This window comes from Penicillium hordei (genome assembly GCF_028827395.1).
Source record: "Penicillium hordei strain IBT 12815 chromosome Unknown utg000001l_segment0_segment0, whole genome shotgun sequence".
Taxonomy (NCBI): domain Eukaryota; kingdom Fungi; phylum Ascomycota; class Eurotiomycetes; order Eurotiales; family Aspergillaceae; genus Penicillium; species Penicillium hordei.
In genome coordinates, this window is record NW_026623142.1 from 4,227,969 (window position 1) to 4,247,341 (window position 19,373).

At 48.7% G+C, this 19,373-nt stretch overlaps 8 protein-coding genes across 8 annotated transcripts; 3 read left to right on the forward strand and 5 right to left on the reverse strand.

Annotated features, from left to right (window-relative positions):
• Positions 1 to 181: 181 nt before the first annotated feature.
• On the forward strand, positions 182 to 1,680 carry N7537_001602 (FAD-binding oxidoreductase; the record flags this gene model as incomplete). Its single annotated transcript, XM_056892660.1, has 2 exons — positions 182 to 443; positions 512 to 1,680. 2 exons carry the CDS (start codon positions 182 to 184, stop codon positions 1,678 to 1,680), a joined length of 1,431 nt encoding a protein of 476 aa, XP_056757655.1.
• Positions 1,681 to 2,236: 556 nt separating this feature from the next.
• Positions 2,237 to 4,067, reverse strand: N7537_001603 (uncharacterized protein; the record flags this gene model as incomplete). The annotated part of the gene is made up of 4 exons (XM_056892661.1): positions 2,237 to 3,357; positions 3,415 to 3,596; positions 3,663 to 3,861; positions 3,914 to 4,067. The coding sequence occupies 4 exons, from the start codon at positions 4,065 to 4,067 to the stop codon at positions 2,237 to 2,239; spliced, it is 1,656 nt and encodes a 551-aa protein (XP_056757656.1).
• Positions 4,068 to 5,212: 1,145 nt separating this feature from the next.
• N7537_001604 (FAD-dependent oxidoreductase) lies at positions 5,213 to 6,768 on the reverse strand (the record flags this gene model as incomplete). Its single annotated transcript, XM_056892662.1, has 3 exons — positions 5,213 to 5,307; positions 5,370 to 6,058; positions 6,134 to 6,768. 3 exons carry the CDS (start codon positions 6,766 to 6,768, stop codon positions 5,213 to 5,215), a joined length of 1,419 nt encoding a protein of 472 aa, XP_056757657.1.
• A 1,418-nt stretch (positions 6,769 to 8,186) lies between these two features.
• N7537_001605 (uncharacterized protein) lies at positions 8,187 to 8,540 on the forward strand (the record flags this gene model as incomplete). Its single annotated transcript, XM_056892663.1, has 2 exons — positions 8,187 to 8,334; positions 8,356 to 8,540. The coding sequence occupies 2 exons, from the start codon at positions 8,187 to 8,189 to the stop codon at positions 8,538 to 8,540; spliced, it is 333 nt and encodes a 110-aa protein (XP_056757658.1).
• A 508-nt stretch (positions 8,541 to 9,048) lies between these two features.
• N7537_001606 (palmitoyltransferase YKT6) lies at positions 9,049 to 9,946 on the reverse strand (the record flags this gene model as incomplete). Its single annotated transcript, XM_056892664.1, has 6 exons — positions 9,049 to 9,084; positions 9,139 to 9,231; positions 9,282 to 9,651; positions 9,716 to 9,739; positions 9,796 to 9,854; positions 9,926 to 9,946. 6 exons carry the CDS (start codon positions 9,944 to 9,946, stop codon positions 9,049 to 9,051), a joined length of 603 nt encoding a protein of 200 aa, XP_056757659.1.
• Positions 9,947 to 10,334: 388 nt separating this feature from the next.
• N7537_001607 (RNA helicase SLH1) lies at positions 10,335 to 16,367 on the forward strand (the record flags this gene model as incomplete). Its single annotated transcript, XM_056892665.1, has 1 exon — positions 10,335 to 16,367. The coding sequence occupies one exon, from the start codon at positions 10,335 to 10,337 to the stop codon at positions 16,365 to 16,367; it is 6,033 nt and encodes a 2,010-aa protein (XP_056757660.1).
• Positions 16,368 to 16,549: 182 nt separating this feature from the next.
• N7537_001608 (Arylamine N-acetyltransferase) lies at positions 16,550 to 16,861 on the reverse strand (the record flags this gene model as incomplete). The annotated part of the gene is made up of 1 exon (XM_056892666.1): positions 16,550 to 16,861. One exon carries the CDS (start codon positions 16,859 to 16,861, stop codon positions 16,550 to 16,552), a length of 312 nt encoding a protein of 103 aa, XP_056757661.1.
• A 492-nt stretch (positions 16,862 to 17,353) lies between these two features.
• On the reverse strand, positions 17,354 to 19,332 carry N7537_001609 (uncharacterized protein; the record flags this gene model as incomplete). Its single annotated transcript, XM_056892667.1, has 2 exons — positions 17,354 to 18,439; positions 18,496 to 19,332. 2 exons carry the CDS (start codon positions 19,330 to 19,332, stop codon positions 17,354 to 17,356), a joined length of 1,923 nt encoding a protein of 640 aa, XP_056757662.1.
• Positions 19,333 to 19,373: the final 41 nt, after the last annotated feature.

Sequence of the window (19,373 nt, forward strand, 5' to 3'; positions counted from 1 at the left end):
GATCTTGCTCTGTACGGAGGGCTCCTGACAAGGAGTGTGGATCGGTACTAAAATGTGGGTGAAGGGATGATCCATTCTGGCTGACAACAGAAAAGGGGCATTTAAGCCCATTTGTGCGTTGTGTCGTCTTTTTTCCTTTCAATTTCTCACGTACCACGTCTGTTTCTCGGCCGTTTCTATTATGGGTAATACCACCAGCATTGCTGCTGGACGTGACTGTCTGACATCTGCCGTTGGGGGAGTTGCTGCTCACGTCGCGTTCCAAGATGCGCTTCTTTACCAGACTACCGCAGTTGATCCGTATAACTTGAATATTCCGGTCACCCCGGCAGCAGTCACGTACCCTCAATCAGCAGATGAAGTGGCTGCTGTAGTTAAATGTGCCTCCGACTATGACTACAAGGTGCAGGCTCGCAGTGGCGGCCATAGTTTTGGCAACTTTGGTATGACTGTTGTTTATGGCTATTCAGCTGCTTAGCCATTTATTCGACTAATTTATATTTGGTTCTAGGCCTTGGAGGACAAGACGGTGCCATCGTGGTCGATATGAAGCACTTCTCACAATTCTCCATGGACGAGTCAACATTCGTCGCCACTATCGGCCCCGGAACAACTCTAGGCAACCTTGACACCGAGATTTACAATGCCGGCAAGAGAGCAATGGCACACGGCATTTGTCCTTCCATTCGGACAGGTGGACACCTGACAGTGGGCGGATTGGGCCCGACAGCGCGCCAGTGGGGTCTGGCGCTTGACCATGTGGAGGAAGTCGAAGTGGTTTTGGCGAACTCGAGTATTGTGCGCGCATCAGCTACTCAAAACCAGGATGTTCTGTTTGCCATCAAAGGCGCCGCTGCTAGCTTCGGGATTGTTACAGAGTTTAAAGTGCGCACGGAGGAGGCACCCGGCCTGGGAGTTCAATATTCGTTCTCATTCAATCTGGGAACTCCTGCCGAGAAGGCGAAACTTGTCAAAGATTGGCAGGCATATATAGCCCAGGAGAACCTCACCTGGAAGTTTTACTCTAACTTGATCATCTTTGACGGCCAGATCATCCTCGAAGGTATTTTCTTCGGCTCAAAAGAGGAGTACGACCAACTCGACCTGGAGAAGAAGTTCCCCACCAGCGAGCCTGGTACTGTGCTTGTTCTAACTGATTGGCTGGGGATGATCGGGCATGGACTGGAAGATACCATTCTGAGACTGATCGGAGACTCCCCGACCTGGTTTTACGCCAAGTCACTCGGATTCACCCCAAGTACGCTGATTCCTAACTCCGCCATCGACGGCTTGTTCGATTATATCCACAAAACCAATGCTGGCACTTTGGCGTGGTTTGTCACTCTCAGCCTGGAGGGTGGAGCTATCAACGCTGTGCCCAAAGATGCCACAGCCTATGGCCACCGCGATGTGCTTTTCTGGGTTCAAATCTTCGTAGCCAACCCACTTGGTCCGATCTCGCAGACTACGTATGATTTTGCAGATGGTCTTTACGATATTCTAGCTCAGGCAGTGCCCGAAAGTGCGGGACACGCATACCTCGGATGTCCAGATCCTAAGATGCCCGATGCCCAGCGTGCGTACTGGCGTAGCAACCTTCCGAGATTGGAAGAGCTCAAGGGAGACTTAGATCCAAAGGACATCTTCCATAATCCACAGGGTGTTCAGGTTGCTTCTTAAGCATTTTTGTATCTACGCCCAGCTACTGCGTTTTTAACATTCATTGTAGACGGTGCAGCTGTGAATTATTGTATCTGGTTGGTTTTGCCTTTTTGGTGCCGTCGCGTAACCTCCGTTCAATACCTCACGGCACAAAAAAGACCCGTCTTCGCATTTCGAGCTTCAAGGGGTCCACACGAGACTCGTGTTGTTGGCATCGTCCAACAGGGTTGATCTGATAATTTGTTCTTGTTTCTGCGTTCACGGCAGCTCATTTTGACATGAATGGCTATGTCGCGTACAACCGCTTATCTAGGTAATTATATATCTCTAGTAACAGCACGCACCTACACCAGCCAATATAAGTTATTTATGAAACTTTGGTTCATTATTAGCAAGGAAATTCACATCCGCGGCCTAAAATTCGGCACATACTGTCTGCTACACATATATACAGGAAACGACGACAACCTGCACGGTTTATATTTCAAACTCGGGACATATAAAGCTCTGACTTCATCTCGTCGAAACAAAAGTTCAATTTCAATTACGAACTATATAAACGGCTCTCAATCTCTCAAAATATTGACCGGAGTAGACGCAGAGGGGCTGCTTTGAACCAAGCACTCCAAGTGGGATACTCAACTCTTGGTGGAAGGTCCACATCGAGAGCCGAGTCCCTCATAAAGCTGTGGATGTCGATCTTCTCAATTGGGATGAACCAGCCTCCACGGTCGAGATTGGGGTCCTTGTTCAACTTGGTGTAAACAAGCCAGATGACGAAAAGCAGTATCACAATCGGCGCAGCAATATAGTTCATGAAAAAGTCCTCTGCGCTTTTTGTAGCCACGGAGACATAAAATTCTGCGATGAGACACAAGATGTTGAGACCGAGACCGATATAGCTTCCAATCACACCAAAGGGAGCGGCAAAGGTAAGCTCCTTTACGGTGTGTCCGTTACGTTTCCAGGCGGAACGGAATCGGATATGGGCAAGGCAAATGCTTCCCCAGATGAAAAAGTCAGAAATACCAGACAAGGCAAGAAGCCAGTCGAAGATAGTGCTTCCAGAGGGTGCCTCATTGATAAAGGCGAGCAAACCAAAAGCAATCTGCAAAATAATACAGTAAAGAGGTCGACCTGCCTTGTCAACATATGCCATGAATCTTGGTGCCATTCCTCGGGAAGCCAGAGCCTGGATAGTGCGACTTGAGCCGTATGTGGCAGAGTTGGCCACACTAATGACCGAAATAGTGATGACTGCATTCATGACAGACGGCAGCCCAGAGATACCGGCATTCTGGATTGATACGACAAATGGAGAAGCCTTCGTGTTGGCGCCAGATGCCCCAAGAAGCCAGTCAGCATTGGAAGGCACAATCAAGCCAACAATAAAGGTTCCTAGGACATAGAAGAACATGATGCGCCAGAAGACCTGCTTGGATGCTTTGGGGATGGACTTGGCAGGGTTTGCCGCCTCCGCAGCAGCAAGACCAGCCATTTCTGTGCCACCGAAAGCAAAGGCCGCTGTCACAAAGACCGAACAGAACCCCTTGAAGTCCGTGAATGCCCCAGGGTCATGCCAGTAATGAGCTCCTATGTAACCTCCATTCGGAGCTCCACCGCAATCGATCACGATTCCAAGGATAATGAAGCCAATTACAGCGGTGACCTTGATCATTCCTAGCACAAATTCGACTATAGGCCGATGTTAGTATCCATTTATCGCAAAAGGAGGTATCAATTCTGTATCACCTTCTCCATAGCCTCGAACACCAAAGAACTGGATTGCTGTCAGAACGACCAGAAACACTGCCACCCAAATTCCACTGTTCAAAGTTTCACTCCAGTACTGGATTGTTAAACTCGCAGCCGTGAGTTCGAAGGGAAGGATGATAAGCCATCCAATAGCGTAGTCCCAGCCGACCGCAAACCCCCTATCATGAGATGAGTAGTCAGTTTTCGTTCATCTTAAACCTAGCACATGAACACAGGAAACTCACCAGGATGGACTAATGAACCGGACACAGTATGTGAAGAAGGCTCCATTTACAGGATATAGCACGGCCAATTCACCCAGAGCTTGAATTGTAAGAAGAAGCATTCCTCCAACGATCAAATAACATAGCAACAAAGATCCAGGCCCGCCTGTGCGGAGGGCAGACCCCGTACTAACAAAAAGACCAGCTCCAATAGCCCCACCTTGGTGAGATTAGTATCAGAAGCAAAAGAAGAACCGTCAAAGGACGCATACCAAGAGCGATCATCTGCATATGGCGGTTCTTCAGATTCCGCTTCAGCGGGTTGATTTCACCAACCACCACATCATCATGGGCTGAAGGGAGACTTTCGGCTGGCTCTACGGCCGTGGCTGCTTTCTTCTCGATGTCTGAGTCCATTGCAGTCATGTTTTTGGTTTCTACACAAACACACTAGGCAAGAAAACTGATCGACGGCGAATGGTAATTTATATACCCCAGCCGAGGTATACGGCTGACTTGCATTTTGTCCATGATAAGCAGGGCGTTGAGGTGTACTGCTCGGTGGCTCGTGGCGTATTTAGGCGTCTCCTTTCCATGCGATCAGACGACAGGGTGAAGATAAGACTTTGTATTTCTAACCTTAATCTTGATATGGGCAATCGTGGCCAATCAGGATAAAACCCCAAGGATATTGTTTGAGCTTAGTTGAGACGCTACTCTTGGCAACTGCAACACTTCATCTTTCCCCCTATTCTGCGGATCCGATTCGCTATCTCGATGTTCCTTGCTTGAAAACTGCTCACATGTTCTAAGAACTCGGGACAGAAATTGCTGCACGCTAACGCCAAGGGCCCAGATAAGCACGCCTTGACTTCCAAACATCCATAAGTGGCAGAAGTGGGGTTAAGGTCCGTAAGTCTCGCGTCCTGAAGTGTCGAAATCAATTTTCGTTTTTGGAGTATCTAGTGTTGATCTAGCGGATGGTATAGCGCATACTCCGTACACAAATCGGAATCTAACGGATAATCGAAACGGGATTTATATTTAATTCTACTATTTTGATGCGCATGTCATACTCCATTCTCAAAGCCACGAGGCGTATTTGAGGAATCCTTCCAGAGCTGACGTGTCTGAAACCCCCGAGTGCAACATTACGCTGGGCTATGGCGACAAGCTTGCTCTTATCGTGGGCCAATATGCTTTCAACGAAAGGAACAGATGTAATAAATACCCGTTAAATTGTCCGAGCGCAGGAGATTAGCGGTGCCTCTCTATCTCAAGAGGAAATAAATGCCGACAGCATTAGAACTGGAAATACCCTATATGGATCGAACGTACTAGTGTCGGTCACGCCATGGGTGGCTGTAGTAAACAGCATCAGGCAAAAGTCCTATCGAAAGATAGCATTTCATGTGTTAACAAGTTATTAAATATTGTCAAAAAAGATAGACTTTAAAAGATCTTATCGAACGACCCCCCCGGGACAAACGGAACGAGCCCCTGCGTCCAATCGATACACGGCAATGCCGTGCATATCCCAGTGCAAGCCACGGAGATGACCGTATTTTCCTTCAGTTATCACTGGAAATTATTCGCGCAACTTGATCTGCAATATTATATTCCGTCACTGTGCGAATCTGGTTGCTCATAAAACCAGGGAAGAGTCCTATGGCAGCTGTTAGTCAACAGCACTACTATAACCTCGGAAGTTATCAGGAAAGCTCTCACCCATTATTTTCATCACAGCATACATAGAATACTCTTTGAGTATACCCATTTCACGCTTACTGTTCTGGGTCTTCTTTGCAGATTCCAGGATTGCGTTCACGTGCGGCTGGCGCAAGTTCATATACTGCGAAGCGGCTGCTTTGATCACATTCTTCTGGGTCTGTGGTGTTACCTCGTCTAGGTATGCATTGCCCATATGAAGGTGATGAGCCAAAAGCAAAGCAAGAGCTTCAACATCCTCCAGTGCTTGAGAAGAGCCTTGGCCAGAGCTTGAAGGGAGCGCATGTGCTGCGTCTCCAACGAGAACGACTCCATCCCGCTCCCACGTTGGAAGCGCAGGTAAAGTCCATGTCGGATACATGTTTTCAACCTGAAGGGACTGAATCACTTTTTTCACAACAGGCTCCTTCCAATTCGCATGCCTTTCACGCAGTTGCCGAGTCACGTCGTCCATGTCGATTTTTTTGCGATCGGGACATTCTTCGATCTCATAGGTTGACCACCAAGCAAGACAGTCTCCTGGCTCAGAGACGTGATAAGGCGAGTCCCGGTTAGCAGCAGACATGGAGCTTTCCGAAAAGAAGTATCCGAAGAACCCATTTCCACCAAAGACAAAATTCATGGACCCTGGTTCGACAAAATCTTTTACATTTGCCGCAGGGATGAAGCCCCCAACCCCGACGAGACCTCTGCCTCACAGTTAATTCCGAGACCACACAAAATATGGCCCATGCCGGGATCAAGAATTTTCAGTGTTCACTTACTCATAGTTCGGGGGATATGGATCCTCTTCGGCATCCGGGAAAAGCGCTCGCTTAGCAGTACCTCGGACACCGTCTGCGCCGATAACCAGATCCACCTCCACTGGAGAGCTGTCATCGGCAAAATGAATCAAGTTCCTTCCATCGGATCGTGCAACAACTTGGGATATTCTTTTGTGGATGATATGGTGGTCTGGAATTCGCCCCCGCAAAGCAGCCCAAAGCGAGTGGCGACTAGTCGCGAGCATATGGGGGAATCTGTTGTTATTATTGCCGCTGTTGTCGTCCGAAGAAGCACTTTTCATCGAAAAAAGGGGCCAGCCATTTTTATTTTTCATGTTGGAAATTGCTGTGACGTAGCCCCCACGCACAACATCCTTCAGCAGCTCTTCATCAAGGCGTTTCAGTACGTTCAAGCCATTGGGCGCAACACCCAGTCCGCCTCCAACAAGTAAAGTAGAGGAATGTGTATATTCCTCTATTCTCTCATCAGCTGTGATGTTCAGATTTGTATTGTAAGCCTCGTAGATAGTGATCTCATGGGATTCATCGGATTTGGTATGCCGCGGGAGGTGCTTTTGCAGCTCCAGGTAAGCTGCACATCCGGCGATCCCAGCACCAATAATAGCAATCTTCATTGAGATGTTCCAGTGAAGAATGAAGGAAAGGTTTTTGAAAGAGCATGCGAGCATGGAAAATCGAAACCAGAAACCCCACGTCTAAATACTTGGCACATTTTTTTAAGGTTGGTCAAATATGGGTCACTATAAAGCTAACCCAATTAAGCTAGGCTGTGCCAAATTCACCACTCACCTGTGACATGCAATATGAACAGACAACCTCCCATAAGTGGGTGTCTGCTATCGCGAGCGTCGACTTGTAGGCATATTCAGCTTGGGTGGGAGGGAATGGGTTTTGTTAGGTGGGTGCCACTCGAGAACTTTTTATCCTGGTCTCCGGCTTATATATCAGGTATCAATATATATATCTATATTGAGAGAGATATATACGAAACTATCTGGATACAGCGTAGCTTGTTCAAGCAATTAACCTAGCAGGTATCTCCCATAGGTCATGGCCTGCATATTCTTCCTGCAACCCCTCAACCAGCATCCCCATGCATTTCATGGTCCTGCTATAGTGTTCAAAGATGGCATACAGATGTTTCCTTGTATGACTACACATATTTGCTATCCATCCATGACCTATTGATACTGGCTACAATATAACTTGATTCTCTCTTAGAGATCCACCAGACTTTCGTCTTCCTCTCACTTTCTGCTCTGTATAGTTGTATACAGTGCCCCTACGAAACTTTCCCTCCAACTTCTTAAATCCTTTTCCGATTTAGTGTTCGCTCTGTATAGAAGTATATCCTCTACCTGGGCCGTATATGAATGGGATGCATGGAACCTTGGGAGCGATTCCTAGAAATGGGACCGTTTCTCAGAAGCTATGGTGTCTCGAAAAAGTAGGCGTGACACAAATTGTAAAGAGGAAGTCAGAAAACCTGAAAATATGATTATCTACTTATCTCTATACGCTTCCTCTGCCTCTCCTTCACCCCCTCTTCACCATCATCGTCATCCTCGTAGGGTATGTTCTACATCCCCTTACATTCCCATTTCATGAGACCCAAATCAGTCTAAGTGATCCCCGAAGACTCACTGGCACGGGTATACTTCCAATTGTCGTTTCGATACGACCCGGCCAATTTTCTGTGATATACCTTAGCGAATTGTCGCCATGCCTGCGGACAATTACAAACATATTCGCCGGGACGGTTTTGTCTACGGGCTTGACCGTTTCTAAGCAGAGCCCGGTCCGATAGATCGAGTCGAAGGTTCTCGCAAGCATGCTTTTACCCAAGTTATCCCGCGAAGGGTAGAAGGCAATTAGGGATAATCCGAGTTTCGTCTGCTGCCAGTTGAATTACTACGGGGTGTAGTTTGAAGAGAAGGACTTTTCTGGCAATGGAACTGCATTGATGAAGAAAGCCCCCCAAGAGGGAAAGTGTGATCGGGTTCCTGGCCACATTCTGGAGCTGCAACACAAAATGCACGTGGAATGGTTAGGCCAACGTACCCCCGCGCAGCTCTTGACCCTACCACCTGACCACGTTATCGCGAAGTATTTCTTGTATTTTGGCCAACCTGAACTCTCAAAAACCACCTCTATTGTTGGAATTCCCCTTGAGCGAGATAGTGATGTGTACTATTAAGTAGATGACAACGGTAGCGAGCAATACCGCGGGACTACACCACGAGAAGCCCTGGTACCGAAGACTCATACCATCTTTATGGGATGGGATGCCACTGCTGTGGAAAAGGCCGCCAGTGGGCACGTTGCTCAAGAGGATAAGAGCTTTGACATTGATCACAGTCATACACCTCGGGAATTCAAGAATTAGAAAGCCTTGGGAAGCACCCCGAGAGCACGAAGGAAAATCTGGAAACCTGATGAGCGTGTTGAAGGGTCTGGATAGGGAACAGGCGATGAGGGCTAGTGTACGCTCCGACCTGGAACGATGGGGGAAGAGTGAAAGGGAGCTTTTTATGCAGTTTGTAGAACATACTCCGTACCTGATCACCATCTACTTGAGTTTGTTATTTATCATACTCTCCATGACCTTTTGCCGTTGCAATGGCTTTTAGTGGCCCATTTATTAGAGCTTACTCAGAAACATTCCCAGTTCGTATGGCCCTTCCAACGTCCATGGCAAAATACGTCACAAAAGAACAAAACAGTCAAAGACATCCTCCTAATTGAGAAAACTAGGTACAAATATATAGGCATCGAAAAATGAGACAAAATACAATAGCAAACAAATGCACCGATTCAGCGTCTGATTACACGAGTAAGTTAAATCCAAGAATAAGGAGCCGTAATCGAATACATTATGTAACACTAATCCCCGTTCACATCACAACACAGCAAGAGTTTTGCTTCTTGGCCTGGATTTGGTTGTGTTAGTAGATTCAGGTAAAGTCAACGTTCGATTTGCATACCTGGGTATAGAACATCTTGCTCTGGGCTGAGAGTCCATCACTCTTCTGAACTAGGGAGTCAATTTTCTCACCGCGCTCCAGAACACTTTCGATCTAGAAATGGTTAGCACGTAAAATCAGCTCATAAGGACGTAAGAGCATACCGTCTTGTGAAGGACAATCTTGGTTTCGTCAAGCTCCTGCTGGATCTTCATGATGCTATCAGCCTGGCCTGGGTCCTGGTACTTGATGATATATTCCTTGAGCTGCGGCAGGGGGCACGCATTCTCACGTAGTGAGGGGTCTGAGAAGGCAGTGCGTGGGTATTTGGCAAGGAATTCGTCCACAATCTTGCCCAAAAGCTGGTGGGCTACTAGGGCAGGGTAGTCCCCATCTGTAACAATAACACCGGAGACACCCTCTGTCCGTCCGTAAGCGTGGAATGTGTAAGCCTTCTCTTCAATATCCTGCCGTTGGCCTGCCTTTGTCTTCTCGGCGACCGTTCGGGTGAAGAGCATCAGGAATTCATCGTAGCTGTGAAGAGGTTGGTGGTTAGCGACCTAGCCGTGTCGGGCTGAGAGAGGATGGGTGTGCATACTTCTGACGAGTGAAGCGCGAAAAGCTAGTAATAATTAGCGAAACGTTCTAGTCAGTTGCAGGACGCGCATGTGAAACTACCTGCTGAGATCCTTTTCCCCGCATAGCTGGAGAGCTGGCTGGGTGTCGTTCCGGAAAACCTGCAAGATTCATAGATAAGTACCATGTCTAGGTATATACAGTGTCAAGTCTAAGCTGCAATCAAACATACGCCCATATAAAGAATCTTCATGGTGACAGCGTGGTTGTCCGCACAAGGACAAGGAGGCAAGTAGGTCTCGGGGGTGGTGGCGCGTTGGCTCGTAGTAGGTGCTGATCAAGGAAATGCCCTGGTGTCAAAGAACCAGGCAATTTCTTTATCGTAGGAGGTCGGCTGTATGATCAACTGATGTGGCGAAGCAAAGTGACAAGTGTTAAGCCTAAAACAGGCTCCTGAGTTGCCGATAGCAATGATGCACTAGACCCTCTGCATTGTGGCCTGAGGCATGAAAGTACACCGCTCTTATCATGCGACCGACTGACCTGCGGGCCGGCCCTATAACTACTTTTGGCTCAGCTTATCCCCTCATTCCCTATATGCTTCGTTGCTTGGCTTATCACTTCTTGATAACTGGGTCAACATGGAAAGCATCGCAGCTGCCGAGTCGCAATGGCTGTCACAACTAGCAGCAATGCGCCAGGCTATTGCTGATCTGAAGCTCCCCAAAGACCTTCCTCATGAATCGATCAGCTATGGAAGTGATATTGATCTGGACATTGACGACGACTATTCGTCCCCAGGAACAAATGATGATGTGTGGGATATCATCAGCTCGGATGATGAAACTTCCGACGATCTGGATGACTTGGATGAACTCGACGGACTTCATCTCGCACCAGGGTCCTCCTACAATCGGTTTTGGCTAGAAGACAAGTGCCAGGATTTAGCCATGCGAAACTCAACTATGGATGCGACAGAGCTTGCTCAGCAAGTCATCGCCACCCTAGCTGCTGACAGCAACGACGAGGAGCTACAAATGTCTTTGGCCGAGATCGTTGGCTTCGATGACTTGGATCTGGTTATTGAGCTTATCGCACACCGAGGAGAAATTCTGTCGGACAGGGGACCCCGCTTGGAATCTCAGACAGATGGGCTCATGGCAGGTAGGCTCCAAACACGAGCAGAGAGAGAACATGCTTTGCAACAGCGCGACTTTGACCATAAGAGTGCTGCGTTGATGCCGGCCCAAACCCGATCGGAGCCTTCCTACCCGCATGTTTTCAAACAACACACCTCCGGAAATACACTTTCTGCTAATGGAAAGAAATATGGACTGCCTCTGGGTAGCGAGCAGATCGAGGAACCGAAGTACACTGAATTCGCGATCCCGGCGTCGAAGGTCGGAACACTTGGAAAGGGCCGGAGACTGGTGGAGATCGCTGAAATGGATGGCCTTTGTCGGGGTACCTTCAAGGGTTACAAATCTCTCAATCGTATGCAAAGCTTGCTCTACAATGTTGCATACAAAACAAACGAAAATATGCTTATTTGCGCGCCGACTGGTGCGGGTAAAACGGATGCCGCTATGTTGACTGTTCTCAATGCTGTGGGAAAGAACACGTCTCCCAATCCGTTGGAAAACCCAGAAGCGACTGAATTCACTGTGCAAGTTGATGACTTTAAGATTGTCTATGTTGCTCCTATGAAGGCTTTGGCTGCTGAGGTGACGGAGAAACTCGGGAAACGTTTGGCCTGGTTGGGGATCAAGGTCCGCGAACTGACCGGTGATATGCAGTTGACCAAGCGGGAGATTGTTGAAACCCAGATCATCGTTACTACCCCTGAGAAATGGGATGTTGTAACGCGGAAAAGCACCGGAGACACAGAGCTTGTTCAAAAGGTCCGCCTTCTCATTATCGATGAAGTCCACATGTTGCACGACGAGCGAGGAGCGGTCATTGAATCCTTGGTCGCTCGAACCCAACGTCAGGTCGAAAGCACACAGTCTCTGATTCGTATTGTTGGCCTATCGGCCACTCTTCCGAACTATACAGATGTAGCCGACTTCTTAAAAGTAAACAAAATGGCCGGCATGTTCTTCTTCGATCAATCTTTTCGACCTGTGCCCCTTGAGCAACACTTCATCGGTGTCAAAGGAAAGCCCGGCTCCAAACAATCTCGTGACAACATTGACTCTGTCGCCTACGAGAAGGTTCGCGACATGATGGAGAGAGGCCACCAAGTCATGGTTTTCGTCCACTCGCGCAAAGATACGGTAATGACTGCCAGGATGCTTATGCAGCTAGCCGCGGAGGAGGGCCGAGAGGATTTATTCAGCTGCCATGACCATGAAAATTATTCCAATGCCCTTCGTGACATGAAGCACGCGCGTGCGCGTGAACTACGTGACCTATTCGCTAGCGGATTTGGAACCCATCATGCCGGAATGACTCGAAGCGACCGCAATCTGATGGAGCGAATGTTTTCAGAAGGTTTAATCAAAGTACTGTGCTGTACTGCTACTTTGGCGTGGGGTGTCAACCTTCCCGCAGCCGCGGTTGTTATCAAAGGTACTCAGTTGTATAACCCCCAAGAGGGTAAATTCATTGACCTGAGCATTCTCGATGTCATGCAAATCTTTGGTCGTGCAGGTCGTCCACAATTTCAGGATACAGGCATTGGATTTATCTGTACTACCCATGACAAATTGAACCACTACCTGTCTGCTGTTACTGCGCAGCAGCCCATTGAGTCGCGCTTCTCTAGTCGACTTGTGGATAACTTGAATGCTGAAATCTCCCTTGGAACAGTCACATCAGTTCCAGAGGCTGTGCAATGGCTTGGTTACTCCTACCTCTATGTGCGCATGAAACGTGAGCCGAGAAACTACGGAATCGAGTTTGCCGAGTTACGCGATGACCCAATGCTGGTCCAAAGGCGGCGGCAGTTGATCTTGCAAGCAGCACGGGTGCTACAAAAGAGTCAGATGATCATCTTCAACGACAAGACTGAAGATCTCAAGGCCAAGGATGTTGGTCGCATTGCAAGTCAATACTATGTATTGCAAACCAGTGTCGAGATTTTCAACGACATGATGCGTCCCCGCTCTGGTGAGGCAGATGTACTCAAAATGATCAGTATGAGTGGAGAATTCGACAACATCCAATCCAGAGACAGCGAGTCGAAAGAGCTCCAGCGACTGCGCGATGAAGTTGCACAGACTGAAGTTGCCGGAGGAAACGACACGCCACACGCAAAAACAAACCTCTTATTGCAGGCCTATATCTCTCGCGCCAAGATTGAGGACTTTGCTCTAGCCTCCGATACTGGATATGTTGCCCAAAATGCGGCACGTATCTGCCGTGCTCTGTTCATGATTTCGTTGAATCGTCGCTGGGGCTATCAATGCCAGGTTCTGTTGTCTCTTTGCAAATCCATTGAGAAACAGATCTGGCCCTTTGATCACCCTTTCCGTCAGTTCGACTTGCCTCAGCCGATCCTACGTAACCTTGATGAAAAGCTTCCAACTACTTCCATCGAGTCGATGAAAGAAATGGAGCCTACGGAGATCGGTCAACTTGTTCATAACCATCGCATGGGCAATACGTTGTCCAAGCTCCTGGACAATTTCCCAACTCTGAGTGTTGAGGCCGAGATCGCGCCGCTTAACCGCGATGTGCTTCGTATTCGTCTTTCCATCTACCCCGAGTTCACCTGGAATGATCGCCACCACGGAACATCAGAATCCTTCTGGGTCTGGGTCGAAAACTCGGAGACATCGGAAATCTATCATCACGAGTACTTCATCCTAAGCCGGAAGAAGCTTTATGCTGATCATGAGCTCAATTTCACTATTCCGTTGTCTGATCCCCTTCCCAGCCAAATCTACATTCGTGTGATCTCTGATCGCTGGCTAGGTGCTGAAACCGTTAGCCCGGTTTCTTTCCAGCACCTTATTCGCCCGGACACTGAAAGCGTATATACTGATCTACTCAATCTCCAGCCACTTCCTATATCGGCTCTTAAGAATCCCGTTCTTGAGGAAGTGTATGGGCAACGCTTCCAATTCTTCAACCCTATGCAGACACAGATCTTCCATCTCCTTTATCACACACCAGCCAACGTTCTCCTTGGTTCTCCAACTGGTAGTGGAAAGACTGTTGCAGCTGAGCTGGCAATGTGGTGGGCTTTCCGTGAGAAGCCCGGCTCCAAGGTTGTCTACATTGCACCCATGAAGGCCTTGGTCCGTGAACGAGTTCAAGATTGGCGTAAGCGTCTCACCAGGCAGATGGGTCTAAAGCTTGTTGAGTTGACCGGTGACAATACACCTGACACACGTACGATTCGGGATGCCGATATTATTATCACCACGCCTGAGAAATGGGACGGTATCTCACGTAGTTGGCAGACCCGTGACTACGTCAGGAAAGTGAGCCTCGTGATTATTGACGAGATTCACTTGCTCGGTGGTGATCGAGGTCCTATTTTGGAAATCATTGTTTCCCGAATGAACTATATCGCTTCCCAATCCGAAGGATCTGTTCGACTGATGGGCATGTCCACCGCCTGTGCCAATGCTTCAGATCTGGCCAACTGGCTCGGTGTGAAAGAAGGTCTGTATAACTTCCGTCATTCAGTCCGCCCGGTTCCCCTCGAGATTTTCATCGATGGGTTCCCTGAACAGCGTGGTTTCTGTCCCTTGATGCAGTCAATGAATCGCCCAACTTTCCTCGCCATCAAGAACCACTCACCAGAGAAGCCAGTCATCGTCTTCGTTGCTTCTCGCCGACAAACTCGTCTGACTGCTAAGGATTTGATCAACTACTGCGGTATGGAGGACAATCCTCGTCGATTTGTGCGAATGTCTGAAGATGATCTGGAGTTGAACCTCGCGCGAGTGAAAGATGATGCTTTAAGAGAAGCCCTCAACTTTGGTATTGGTTTGCATCATGCTGGTTTGGTTGAATCGGATCGCCAGCTGGCAGAAGAACTCTTTGCCAACAACAAGATCCAAGTTCTTGTGGCAACTAGTACTCTTGCATGGGGTGTCAACCTTCCGGCGCATCTTGTCGTGGTCAAAGGTACACAGTTCTTCGACGCTAAGATCGAAGGTTATCGGGATATGGACTTGACCGATGTTCTGCAAATGCTCGGTCGTGCCGGTCGCCCGCAGTTCGACACCTCCGGTATTGCGCGTATCTTCACGCAGGACTCAAAGAAGGCTTTCTACAAGCACTTCCTTCACACCGGTTTCCCCGTCGAGTCGACCCTGCACAAGGTTCTCGACAACCATCTTGGCGCAGAGGTATCTGCTGGAACTATCGGGACGCAACAAGATGCACTGGACTACCTGACCTGGACATTCTTCTTCCGTCGGTTGCACAAGAACCCCTCATACTATGGCCTCGAGATATCTGCAGAGGAACAAAACACCATGGCAGCCCAGGCCACAGCTCAAGATTTTATGGTTGAATTGGTTGGAAAGTCGCTCAATGATCTCGCAGAGTCGTCCTGTGTTCTCGTGGACTCGGCTACTGGAGAAGTCGACTCTACTCCCTTCGGCAAGATCATGAGTTATTACTACCTCTCGCATAAGACGATCCGGTACCTCATGTCCCATGCCAAGCGGGATCCGACTTTCCAGGATGTCTTAAGCTGGATGTGTTCTGCAACTGAATTCGACGAGCTGCCTGTCAGACACAATGAAGATCTGATAAATGCTGAGTTAGCCCAGAATTTGCCGCTGTCTATTGACTGCATGGGCGATGCGCCCCTCTGGGACCCACATACCAAGGCGTTCCTCCTCCTTCAGGCCTACATGTCGCGGATCGATCTTCCCATCACCGATTATGTTGGTGATCAGACTTCTGTACTCGATCAAGGCATTCGTATCATCCAGGCCTCAATCGATGTCATGGCTGAACTCGGGTACCTTCCTGCGTGTCAGATGTTGATGACTCTCCTCCAATGCATCAAGTCGGCGCGCTGGCCGGAAGACCACCCGTTGTCGATTCTACCAGGCGTCCCGACCGAGAAGCCACCCAGTGGTCTCCCAGGAACTCTTGTATCGCTCTCATCACAACCTGCTGGTGCAGTTGCTGCTCTGGTCAAGAAATTAAACCTTCCATTCAACTTTACTCGCATTACGTCCCAGCTGCCTCACCTGTCGATCTCGGTTGCGAGTATTTCTGCTAAGGGCGTCGCTGTGTCCCTGACACGGCGTAACCAGCCCACAACCCCCGAATGCAAGGTCTACGCCCCTCGGTTCCCCAAGCCACAGACTGAGGGCTTCTTCTTGATTATTTGCAGTGCTCTGCCCAATGGTATGGATGGTGAACTACTGGGCCTCAAGCGTGTGTCGTGGCCACCAGTATCTAAACGCAATGGTAATGGCAAGGGCAAGGGCAGCAATAGTGCGGGTTCCAGTCGCGGAGGACGTGTCAACGATAACAAGGGCGGCCTGTTGACTGTTCGCTCTAATGTTAAATTCCCTGAAGGCATCCTCGCGGATTCCACGAGCAACAACACGGCTCGGGTGAATATCAGGGTCATCAGTGACTCGTATGTTGGGATGGCATGGGCTGTCTCCAATATTGAGGTTAACTTGGATACTGGCATCGAGACCATAGAGACGCAGACTCTTGAAGAGTCAAGCGTTCCCACCAAGGACTAAACGCAGATGCTCAAACTATTGGCTGATAAATCGACGTAAATATATACATGCATGGAGCTTCTGTCTTCACAAATAAATAGAAAACCACTTCTTTAGCGCTTCAAACCTCACCTCCTGAGTTTCAAATAAATCAGTGACCCTCGTCTTCCCACCCATATTCAACTTGACAACATTGTTAACTATCATGATATTCCCAACGACAAAACATCATCCGTGTTCTCCAACACCTCACCCTCCAGCAAAGGCAACCCTGCCTTCTCCCCATTTCGAATGAACTTGACAACAACAAAACTGCGTTTTCCCACAGCCTCCCAACTCGTGAACTGATTCATCACTTCAAAATCATCATGAAAAAGCTCCAGTTCCGCAAACGAATACAAGGAATTCCACGGCTTATCCGCAGCATTGCGATATTGGTATATCCATACCTTCTGCTCTTTGCGCGTCTGCTTTGGCATATTGTCGTGAATCTGTCGCAGTTCCTGCGAGCCCATGTTCTTCATTACCTGCCCCGAGATCAGCGGCAGAGGACTTGTTGGCCCGTCTCCCGAACGATGCGTCCAGATGATACTGCACGTCGCTACTTGGACGTTGTTGAGGATGTGTGCCTAGTTTCACTGTTTAGTCATCTTGCTTTTGTGATACAATGCATACTTTTGTTGTGATCTGGTTTTGTAACCTTGGGTGATCCTTTTACCGTCCTGAAAAGTTCATGATTTGGAGCTGTGATTGGGCGTGGTTTCACAATAATTGGCATAGGGACACTGTTTAGTTTACACCTACAACAAGTACATGCGAGATCTAGTGGACAAAAAATAAAGAGTCGACCCTGCATTAAAACGCTATAGAAAATTTGAACACCATATGCAGAGAAGTAGATATGTATATGGACAAAAGGAAAACGTATGAGAGATAGCAAAGGGGAATCAGGTATGAAACAAAAAGCTAAGAAAAGAAAGAAAGAAAATGAATGGCGAAGTAGGATGTCACAGACACTCTATCTGCAACTCCTGCGAGACACCAGGCCGATGCCCACGGTGAGCATCTGTAATCTGCGGTGTCATAGGTCTTCTGTGAACAACCCGCTCCTCCGGATCCAAATGATCAATTCTCATGCCGATGGGAACTAGAACCTGCCGCTTTGCCCGCGATACAGAGACAGAGCGTGCTGTTGAAACCTCGATCCTGGGGGTAGGACGCCGAGGCTCGGGTTCAGGCTCCTCTTCAGCAGTCTCAATGGTCTTGATGGTCTCAGCGGCATCGATGAAGGGCATGCGCGTGGAACCTGCTGGCGATACGGCGGATTTAGGTCCAGTCGAGGCTGATGATGGGGACATGATTCGATCAATCTTGCTCTGCGTCGCGTTCAATGCTGAAGGTGAGCTTCGAGATGTACTAGGGGATAGCATGTCCTTTGCCGGTGCTTGTGGTCGGCCTTCAGTTTCAACTCTGAGGCGTGGGCGCGCTGAATCGTTGTTTCTGCGGTGGCTCGATGTCTTATCGGGCTGATTCTGTGTGGTCATATCTTGTGAAGTAACCTGAGGCTGTTTTATTATGGATCGCGGCAGCGAATCCTTTCTCGGCTGTGGATGAATCCGGGGCTGAGCAACCGGTTTCGTGACAACAAGATTGTGCGATTGGACACTCTGTTGTTGCTGGGTCTTCTGCGGGGATGAAATCGTATTTTCTGGCTGAGTACTCTTCTGTAGTGGAGAAGATGTAGTATGTGGCTCCGGCCTGATAGCAGGAAGAGGCTTGTCATAGCTATTAGAAGACCGAGGGGTATTGGAACGCTCAGAGAAAAGCTTCGGAATGACCGGTGACTCGAACGATGAGAGACTGCCCATATTTGAACCATGATGGATCTGTGGCACAGGCATCTTCGATGGACTTTCGGCAGGGAGTGTGTTTGCTCTAACTAGTGGGTTCGGTCCACGGGAAAAATTATGTGTGCCGGATGCCTGGGCCGCTTTTGACGACTGTGAAGTTGGAAATAAGGTGAAGCTTGATTGCGCTGGTGAGGTTGCCCTACGTTGGGGCATTGGGGGCGCTGCAGGTGATTTTAGGAAGCCCTATATTAGTGCATCAATTAGTCTCATGCTGGTTTTTAATCGACGAAAATCCATACATTTGCATCTGGCACGCGAAGATTGTCCAGTGTCCTGGCCCTTCTGGCCAGCAGTGAGGGTTTTTGGTTCTTATTGACGACATCACTGAACATGACACTGTAACGCTCCAGCTGAACATCCGGGATGTCGACACTCAGTAAGAGGCGCTGGGTGCTTGGTTCAACCTTGGGTGGCTTGTTGCCGAGTGAAAGGGTCCGACTCCGCTGCGGAGCTTGAATGCTTCGACCAGGCATATTCCTGGGGTCGATCTCAACTTTCGGCCACTCCTCTGTTGAGTTCTTTCTCAGTCGTGCTTTTTGCGGTTTCTCTGGTAGTTTATAGTTGCTGCTTTGTGGTTTGACCTCGCTTTCTTGTGCGCTATCTGGAAGCGATGTAAGCGCATTCTTCGCTTTGAAGAATCCGCCAATTTTCTTCCACTTGCTTGGCTTATTGGCTGAATCTCGTTCTGCATAGATGGATGTATCAAATCTGGGAGGCGGTAGAGGCTCATCTTTGGTCAACAGACCGGGGCTACCCAGCGCAATGCCAATCATGTGTTCCTCGGTCTGGGTACGGCCTGATCGGGTAGATTGAATGGCTTCATCTGGTGGTTCGGTTATGCGAAAGTCGAAAGTTGCAACTTCAGCCGGGGGTGGCTTTCTGAACCACCCATCTCCTGTAGAGGGCTGGCTGAAATCCCATTGTCCAATCATGGCGGGTTGAGCTGGATGCTGTGAGGCCTCAAGAGAGCGAAGATCGTTTCGTGGCAGAGCATCAGAATAGGTTAAAACAGGAAAGGAGATGGTATCCTTATTGGGTTGCGTGCTAGATTGCACTGTGGTCACACCCCTTGCCATCTTGTACTAGTATGTTTGGAAACCAGCCCATATGCGATAGG